The sequence below is a fragment of the Oncorhynchus gorbuscha genome, linkage group LG24 (genome assembly GCF_021184085.1).
Source record: "Oncorhynchus gorbuscha isolate QuinsamMale2020 ecotype Even-year linkage group LG24, OgorEven_v1.0, whole genome shotgun sequence".
Classification (NCBI taxonomy): Eukaryota; Metazoa; Chordata; class Actinopteri; order Salmoniformes; family Salmonidae; genus Oncorhynchus; species Oncorhynchus gorbuscha.
The window spans coordinates 13,445,932-13,455,931 of record NC_060196.1 but is presented as its reverse complement, the minus strand read 5'-3'; the positions used below and the strand labels follow the sequence as shown (position 1 = coordinate 13,455,931).

General features: G+C 40.6%; 1 protein-coding gene across 2 annotated transcripts in view; it reads right to left on the bottom strand.

Annotated features, from left to right (window-relative positions):
- Nucleotides 1-8,149, bottom strand: part of LOC124012812 (NLR family CARD domain-containing protein 3-like) — an 11,574-nt gene extending 3,425 nt beyond the window's left edge. For both annotated transcript variants that reach the window (XM_046326786.1, XM_046326787.1), the window contains exons 1-6: nt 8,044-8,149; nt 6,588-6,704; nt 4,466-4,550; nt 4,115-4,337; nt 1,928-3,740; nt 1,470-1,643 (exon numbers count right to left, since the gene is read on the bottom strand). In XM_046326786.1, coding sequence (XP_046182742.1) covers nt 1,470-1,643; nt 1,928-3,740; nt 4,115-4,337; nt 4,466-4,550; nt 6,588-6,704; nt 8,044-8,141 — 2,510 coding nt within the window. In that variant the 5' untranslated portion in view covers nt 8,142-8,149. The remainder of the gene's footprint in view (nt 1-1,469; nt 1,644-1,927; nt 3,741-4,114; nt 4,338-4,465; nt 4,551-6,587; nt 6,705-8,043) is intronic.
- Nucleotides 8,150-10,000: the final 1,851 nt, after the last annotated feature.

Here is a 10,000-nt window from a genome sequence, read left to right as displayed (position 1 = left end):
ACTAGACTGACTCTATATTAGACTGACTCTATACTAGACTGACTCTATATTAGACTGACTCTATATTAGACTGACTCTATACTAGACTGACTCTATATTAGACTGACTCTATATTAGACTGACTATATTAGACTGACATTTTGGATTTGAGATCAAATGTTTCATATGAGGTGACATTCTATAATGTCCCCTTTTATTTGAGGGTATTTTAATAAATATCTGTTTCACCATTTAGAGAAATAAAAGCATTTTATGTATCTAGTCCCCCATTTGAAGAAGTCATAAATATTCTGACCAATTAGCTATAGTGTATTAAAGTAGTCAAAAGTATTTGGTCCCATATTCTTTGAACACAATGACTACATCAACCCTGTGATGCCATCATTGAGAAAGATCATGAATTAATCATGAATAATAATGAGTGAGGGAGTTACAGAGGCTACAACAAAACATGCTAACCTCTCACCATTACCAATAACAGAGGCTACAACAAAACATGCTAACCTCTCACCATTACCAATAACAGAGGCTACAACAAAACATGCTAACCTCTCACCATTACCAATAACAGAGGCTACAACAAAACATGCTAACCCCTCACCATTACCAATAACAGAGGCTACAACAAAACATGCTAACCCCTCACCATTACCAATAACAGAGGCTACAACAAAACATGCTAACCTCTCACTATTACCAATAACAGAGACTACAACAAAACATGCTAACCTCTCACCATTACCAATAACAGAGGCTACAACAAAACATGCTAACCCCTCACCATTACCAATAACAGAGGCTACAACAAAACATGCTAACCCCTCACCATTACCAATAACAGAGGCTACAACAAAACATGCTAACCTCTCACCATTATCAATAACAGAGACAACAACAAAACATGCTAACCTCTCACCATTACCAATAACAGAGACAACAACAAAACATGCTAACCTCTCACCATTACCAATAACAGAGACGACAACAAAACATACTAACCTCTCACCATTACCAATAACAGAGACTACAACAAAACATGCTAACCTCTCACCATTACCAATAACAGAGACTACAACAAAACATGCTAACCTCTCACCATTACCAATAACAGAGACTACAACAAAACATGCTAACCCCTCACCATTACCAATAACAGAGGCTACAACAAAACATGCTAACCTCTCACCATTACCAATAACAGAGACTACAACAAAACACGCTAACCTCTCACCATTATTAATAATAATAATGACTTGTCTTCCAACGTCTGGTAACGGATTAATAATAATGACTTGTCTCCTAATATGAAACATTCTATCTCAAATCCAAAATGCTGGAGCAGAGCACCAAATGTAAAACTGTAAGCTTCACCGTCCAAACACATATGGTGTGGACTATGTATGTCTGGTAAACACATGTGAATTTGGTGAACAGTTATCACTTGTTGACAAACTACAGGAATTACTGACCTCAGAGTCTCCAGTTTACAGTGGGGATTCCCCAGTCCAGCAGAGAGCAGATCCACTCCTGAATCCTTCAGGTCATTGTTACTCAGATCCAGCTCTCTCAGGTGTGAGGGGTTTGACTCCAGAGCTGAGACCAGAGAAGCACAGCCTTCCTCTGTGACTCCACAGCCTGACAGCCTGACAAAGAGATCATCATGACTTCACAAACACACTGTTCATTTAACACCAGTAGTGTAGAAGGACAACGGCAGATGCATTTGGTTTATTTTCCCAAACAACATATAGATTCATCTTCCGTCTCCTAGAATTGTATGGTCATATTGTTATACAGATGTGAAAATCAATGAATTTATTGAATATGTTATTCAAAATAATATATTAAACATTATAAAACATATTTTTCTCTGAACTGAATATTTCTTCCTGATGATTAGTTCTTAAATGTCATTTTATTTACTCACAGAACAGCTCTGGAGGCTTTGACCACTGGCAGCAGCCTCAGAAGACCTTCCTCTGATCTGGAGTATTTCTTCAGGTCAAACACATCCAGCTCCTTTTCTGAAGTCAGCAACACAAAGACCAGAGCTGACCACTGTGCAGGTGACAGGTTGGGTTTTGAGAGACTTCCTGATCTCAGGTAGCTTTGGATCTCCTCCACTAGAGAATGGTCATTCAGTTCATTCAGACAGTGGAACAGATTGATGCTCCTCTCTGGAGAGGGATTCTCCCTGATCTTCTTCTTGATGTAGTTGACTGTTTCTTCATGGCTCTGTGAGCTGCTTCTTGTCTTTGTCAGTAGACCTCGTAAGTGCTTCTGATTGGACTCCAGTGAGAGGCCCAGAAGGAAGCGGAGGAAAAGGTCCAGGTTTCCTGTCTCACTTTGTAAGGCTTTATCCACAGCACTCTTGTAGAAAGTAACTTCAGGCTTGTAGGAAGTAACTTTACGCCTTTGTTTGATCCTCAAGAAAAAGTTCCTGAACATTGACTGTGCTTTGGCCATTAGATTCTCATTGTTGTTGATGAATGAGAGGAACACATATACAGCAGCCAGAAACTCCTGAATGCTCAGATGAACAAAGCAGTACACCTTGTCCTGGTACAGCCCACATTCCTCTTTAAAGAGCTGTGTGCACAATCCTGAGTACACTGAGGCTTCATTAACATCAATGCCAGCCTCTTTCAGGTCTTTTTCATAGAAAATCAGATTGCCATTCACAAGCTGTTGAAAAGCCAGTTTACCCAGTGACAGAATGCTCTCTTTATTCCAGTGTGGACCTGTCTCTTCTTTCCCAAGATACTTTTCATTCTTCTGTTTGGTATGACACACCACAAGGTGTGTGTACATCTCAGTCAGAGTCTTGGGCATCTCTTCTCTCTTGTGTTTCAGCATGTGTTCAAGGACTGTTGCAGAAATCCAACAGAAGACTGGAATGTGGCACATGATGTGGAGGCTCCTTGATGTCTTTATGTGTGAGATGATTCTGCTGGCCAGGTCCTCATCACTGAATCTCTTCCTGAAGTACTCCTCCTTCTGTGGGTCATTGAACCCTCGTACCTCTGTCACCTGGTCAACACACCCTGAAGGGATCTTATTGGCTGCTGCAGGTCGGGTAGTTATCCAGAGGAGAGCAGAGGGAAGCAGATTTCCCTTGATGAGATTTGTCAGCAGAACATCCACTGAGGTTGACTCTGTGACGTCCCAACAGATCTTGTTCTTCTGGAAGTCTAGGGGCAGTCGGCACTCATCCAGACCATCAAAGATGAACAGAACTTTGTACTTGTTGTAGATGGAGATTCTTGATTCTTTGGTTTCCATTGAGAAGTGATTAAGAAGTTCAATGAAAGTGTGTTTGTCCTCTTTCATCAAATTCAGCTCCCGGAAAGGGAATGAAAATACGAATTGGACATCCTGATTTGCTTTTCCTTCAGCCCAGTCCAGAATGAACTTCTGCACAGAGACTGTTTTTCCAATGCCAGCGACTCCCTTTGTCAGCACAGTTCTGATAGGTTTGTCTTGTCCAGTTAAGGGTTTGAAGATGTCGTTACATTTGATTGGAGTCTCTGGTCTTGCTTGTTTCCTGGTTGTTGTCTCAATCTGTCTCAGCTCATGTTCATTATTGACCTCTCCTGTTCCACCCTCTGTGATGTAGAGCTCTGTGTAGATCTTATTGAGAAGTGTTGGGTTTCCTTGTTTAGCGATCCCCTCAAATATACATTGAAACTTCTGCTTTAGATTAGATTTGAGTTCACGTTGGCAAATCACAGCAAGCTCATCTGAATGAAGAAATAACAGAGGATATTAATATTATGTCTGTTTTAATGCCTACAGTATTGAAGGACTGTTATAAAGTTGTAAATTATAATAATGTATTCTCTAAACTGACTGTATAAATGTGTAAATGTTTTCATAATGCGTTACAGACTGGTGTGACTGATTATATTATTATTGGTATTATTGATGGTATTATTAATGTTCTCTCTCTAAATTAATCAGCACAACACATCCCTGCTGCTACTTGATGAGGTCACTAGGTGTTGTGTTAAGGCTGCTACAATATCATTGAATTACACAGCTACTTTAGCTGTACTTTAGCTACAGCTTTTAAATATTATAAAACAGCATTCAACATGAGGCAGACAGATCTTACATTTCTCCAGTGTGTCAGCAAGCTCCTTCTGGTTCATTTTCCTCAGGATGTGCAGTGTGATCTTCAGAGCCCCCTCTCTGGCACTGCTCTCCTGCTTCTCATCTTCAGCGTCCACCACTTCCTGCTTCTGACTCTCAAAGCCTTCTGGGAGTTCTGGACCAAGAATCCTCTTGAACATCTTCAGCTCGTTCTTCACAAATGTCATAATTTTCTCTTCAAGCATCTGGAAAAAATTAAGTAAATTAGTTAAGCAAGAGAATAAATGCTTCTCATTAACACATTAATGAATGATTGACAGATCAACTTTTCTTGAGGTAAACAAAAACAAATGTACATAACAGGACCACATACACTGAAAATGGAGGCCAGGTCTGTTTGATGACTCTGGGAAGACTGACCACTGAGAATCTCTGACTCTGATCTCTCCTGTTGGTTTCTGTGGACAAAACATGAGATTACATCTCCTCATCCAGGGAGTTCACACACACACACACACACACACACACACACACACACACACACACACACACACACACACACACACACACACACACACACACACACACACACACACACACACACACACACACACACACACACACACACACACACACACACACACACACACACACACACACACACACACACACACACACACACACACACACAGGGAATGTTGTGTTTGTTTAATATTGTTTTAGGACTATGGAAATGGACAAAATGATGAGCCTATGGATTATGAAAACAACAACAATAAATGGGAAAATGGGAGGAGAAATGACTAGAGACAGTGTTGTTTAACTCACTGACCAGGACCCATGAGTTCTTCTTACCTTTGTTCAGTAGAAAAGTCTCCCTCTCTAAAGGCGACGCGGACAGTTCTGTTAGAGGAGGTTCCATAGACCAGTCACTCTTCATGGACACACAGCTGGGAACAGGGGTTAGGCTGGTCTCTCCTGCTTGATTGGGCTTCAACACAACAGAGACAAACATTACATCTCTCATCTACTCTGAGCTCAGATGGGAAACAGGAGTTTCATTCCAAAAAGCTATATATCCATTTTCAGAAATGTTTGTAAATTAGCTTTTATTGTTTAAAGAAGTTATGTTTGTTAAGTTTTTTTGCTAAATGAGGAGATGGCACGTGGGTACCTGCTTCTATAAACCAATGAGGAGATGGCACGTGGGTACCTGCTTCTATAAACCAATGAGGAGATGGCACGTGGGTACCTGCTTCTATAAACCAATGAGGAGATGGCATGTGGGTACCTGCTTCTATAAACCAATGAGGAGATGGCACCTGCTCCTATAAACCAATGAGATGCAGCGCGATCTGCGTCACAAATAGAACTGACTTCTAGACGCTCGTTGACGCGAATAATGAGACTATAAGGAGTACCAGTACTGAGTCAATGTGCAGGGTACCAGGTAGTTGAGGTAATAATGAGACTATAAGGAGTACCAGTACTGAGTCAATGTGCAGGGTACCAGGTAGTTGAGGTAATAATGAGACTATAAGGAATACCAGTACTGAGTCAATGTGCAGGGTACCAGGTAGTTGAGGTAATAATGAGACTATAAGGAATACCAGTACTGAGTCAATGTGCAGGGTACCAGGTAGTTGAGGTAATAATGAGACTATAAGGAATACCAGTACTGAGTCAATGTGCAGGGTACCAGGTAGTTGAGGTAATAATGAGACTATAAGGAGTACCAGTACTGAGTCAATGTGCAGGGTACCAGGTAGTTGAGGTAATAATGAGACTATAAGGAGTACCAGTACTGAGTCAATGTGCAGGGTACCAGGTAGTTGAGGTAATAATGAGACTATAAGGAGTACCAGTACTGAGTCAATGTGCAGGGTACCAGGTAGTTGAGGTAATAATGAGACTATAAGGAGTACCAGTACTGAGTCAATGTGCAGGGTACCAGGTAGTTGAGGTAATAATGAGGCTATAAGGAGAAATAGTACTGAGTCAATGTGCAGGGTACCAGGTAGTTGAGGTAATAATGAGGCTATAAGGAGTACCAGTACTGAGTCAATGTGCAGGGTACCAGGTAGTTGAGGTAATAATGAGACTATAAGGAGTACCAGTACTGAGTCAATGTGCAGGGTACCAGGTAGTTGAGGTAATATCCACATGTAGGTAGGGGTATAAGTGACTAGGCAACCAGAATAGAGATTACATCTCCTCATCCAGGGAGTTCAGACACACACACACACACACACACACACACACACACACACACACACACACACACACACACACACACACACACACACACACACACACACACACACACACACAGGGAATGTTGTGTTTGTTTAATATTGTTTTAGGACTATGGAAATAGACAAAATGATGAGCCTATGGATTATGAAAACAACAACAATAAATGGGAAAATGGGAGGAGAAATGACTAGAGACAGTGTTGTTTAACTCACTGACCAGGACCCATGAGTTCTTCTTACCTTTGTTCAGTAGAAAAGTCTCCCTCTCTAAAGGTTAGAGGAGGTTCCATAGACCAGTCACTCTTCATGGACACACAGCTGGGAACAGGGGAGGCTGGTCTCTCCTGCTTGATTGGACTTCAACACAACAGAGACAAACATTACATCTCTCATCTACTCTGAGCTCAGATGGGGAAACATAAGAAGAGTTTCACAAATAGAACTGACTTCCAGATGTTAGTTAATGGCGCGTGGGTACCTGCTTCTATAAACCAATGAGGAGATGCAGCGCGAACTGCGTCACAAATATAACTGACTTCCAGACGTTAGTTAATGGCGCGAGAGCAGTGTGTCATTTAAAATGACGAAATTAATTTGGCGTCGCGAGCGTTGTAGTCAGTCTGTCAGCCCCGCTAAAAGGCTGGTGTCGTTACTCTGCCTTCTCCGGGGCATGTTGAGGTACATTTACTAACCGGGAGGGTTGAATGATGTAATTTATTGGAGGGCTGGAAGACGCACTCTCGAGGTTGTTTACTCACAATATCAGATATTAAATATATTTTTTATAATGAATGTATACTGAGGTTGAGGTTCTGACTAGTGATTATTTACCTGGGGTTCAATACCTGCTATTGAGGCGCTCTGAAAATAATATTCAAACGTTCGGTCCTTGAACACAGAGGGGTTAAACACTAAAGTTACCGTCCATCTAGTGAAGAGAGGAGAACCGGACAGAGGTAGCCAGCATCCGTCAAGAAGCCGGTGATGATGTAGTGGTAGCTATGGTAACACTGTCCCTCACCGTAAAGAAAAAAGCAAATTGAACAATAAACTTCGGTGTCTCAACACTAACAAACTCCGTCATATTCCCCAAGATCACCTCAGTCCACTCTGCGCGTAACCGGACAATATCCACACCGAACGTGGACGAGGACAGTTCTGTACGGGGACGCGGACAGTTCTGTACGGGGACGCGGACAGTTCTGTACGGGGACGCGGACATGAGCTGTGCAACACAATAACCTAAACCCAGTCTTTACAGTGGGTTACATTAGTAATATTCATTTTTTTATTATTATGTTTAACAAACATTTTTACAAAATTATAACAACGTTTTGAGATCAAACATTCAGTTTTTTTATAACAATATTTTGAGATCTGGGACCATATACACAAAGTGTCTCAGAGTAGAAAATTGGTCGTATAAGTGCTGAGAATAAAGACATTTTACACTAATGAGTATAAATTACCTAGTTACCTACCCATTACCTAAATTACCTACCCACCTAGTCAGCAGATATTTAGGACACCTCGTGAGCTGTCTAAGTAGTTAAGAGTTAACAGCAGGTGTCTTGATAATACTATAGAATCATGCAGTGAGTCAGTGGTTCCTGAGCCACATGTAATTGCATTGCAGTAATTAAAAATAATGTTTTTATATTTCTATGTGATCAACCCATAAATAATGTAGACCTACATGCAACAGTATGTCTTGTGCTTTTGGCGATGAGTTATGTATGATAATGATGTATAACTAGTGATACCATGTTTGTCTGCATAGCATTTTGTCTTCATTTTGGCAGATTAACTCAGGCTTATTTCTGAAGATTAACTCAGGTTTTCACCCAGTGGCTAAGGAGTTGGAGCTGTGTCTGAAAGGTGGCTGGTTTGAATCCCGTGAGCTGGAAAAAAAACTGCTGCTGGGTTCACCACGTCAAAACCTCAAAACATTAACCTTTCGTTGATCAGAACTCTAGAGGTTCTTCTTCGCTGAACCCAAAAAATATAACTTTTTCATAAGACTCCTGAACAGGTAACCAATGGTTACCCAACCTATTTACATTGTGTGTGTCCCCCTCTTTTATGTTGCTGCTACTCTCTGTTTATCTTATAAGCACAGTCACTTTAACGATACCTACATGTACATACTTTTGACCTCCTTTACATGTTAGCTAAAGGCATCTCCTTTACATGTTAGCTAAAGGCATCTCCTTTACATGTTAGCTAAAGGCATCTCCTTTACATGTTAGCTAAAGGCATCTCCTTTACATGTTAGCTAAAGGCATCTCCTTTACATGTTAGCTAAAGGCATCTCCTTTACATGTTAGCTAAAGGCATCTCCTTTACATGTTAGCTAAAGGCATCTCCTTTACATGTTAGCTAAAGGCATCTCCTTTACATGTTAGCTAAAGGCATCTCCTTTACATGTTAGCTAAAGGCATCTCCTTTACATGTTAGCTAAAGGCATCTCCTTTCATTTTGTCTTCATTTAATTATCTATAACAATAATAATTATCTATAACAAGTAATACCATGTATGTCTGCATAGCATGTTGTCTTCATTTTGGCAGATTAACTCAGGCTTATTTCTGAACAGGCTGGAGTCACATCCTCAAAACATTCATGAACCTTTCGTTGATCAGAACTCTGGAGGTTCTTCTTCACTGAAAAAATAATAACTTTTAGTGGTTCCATATATTAAGGAAGTGATAGAAGCCTTTTTGGTTCAAGGAAGGAACCTTTCTTTTCTAATAAACACGTTTTTCTTCTGATTATTTAGTTATCTACATCATGTTATTTCCAGTTCTCCCTTTGGAGCACAACATCACGTTGTTAAATAATAATCCTAAATTGGCCCTTTGAAGGATTGAGAACCCTGGTTTAGCAGATGCTCTTATCCAGAGTGATTTACAGAAAGTGCTTTCATCTTAATTAAGATAGCTAAGTGAGTATATATATATATATATACCCATCTAAAATCTATTAGTTAAAACTCTGAGAACAGTAATATTGATGGTACCCATAGCAACCATTTCTGATTAAAAAACAAATGTGAACATTTTGGAAATAAACTCATAATAATGTTATCAAAAATTGTCATCTCACCTCTTAGCTTTGGTGCCATGTTCCCCAGAGAGACTCATTTTAGAGGCAGGGCCCCCCCTCCCTTCTCTCCCCAGAGAGACTCATTTTAGAGGCAGGGCCCCCCTCTCTCTCCCCAGAGAGACTCATTTTAGAGGCAGGGCCCCCCTCCTCTCTCTCCCCAGAGAGACTCATTTTAGAGGCAGAGCCCCGCTCCTCTCTCTCCCCAGAGAGACTCATTTTAGAGGCAGGGCCCCCCTTCTTGCTCTCCTCAGAGAGACTCATTTTAGAGGCAGGGCCCCGCTCCTCTCTCTCCCCAGAGAGACTCATTGTAGAGCACTGACCCCTAAACAGAGATCCAAAATGTTGGTTGTGGTTAACACAGTAATTATTTAATGTTAATTGTTATAATATATTAATTTTCTCTCATGAAACATTTACTAACAGACATAGAAACAATCAGAAGATTTATTGCAATCACATGAAAACGTAGTTGTGACATTTCATCTCCATGGTAACTGTCTGTAATAATAATAAGTCACTGTTTGTTAAGGTAGTTATAGACAGTACAA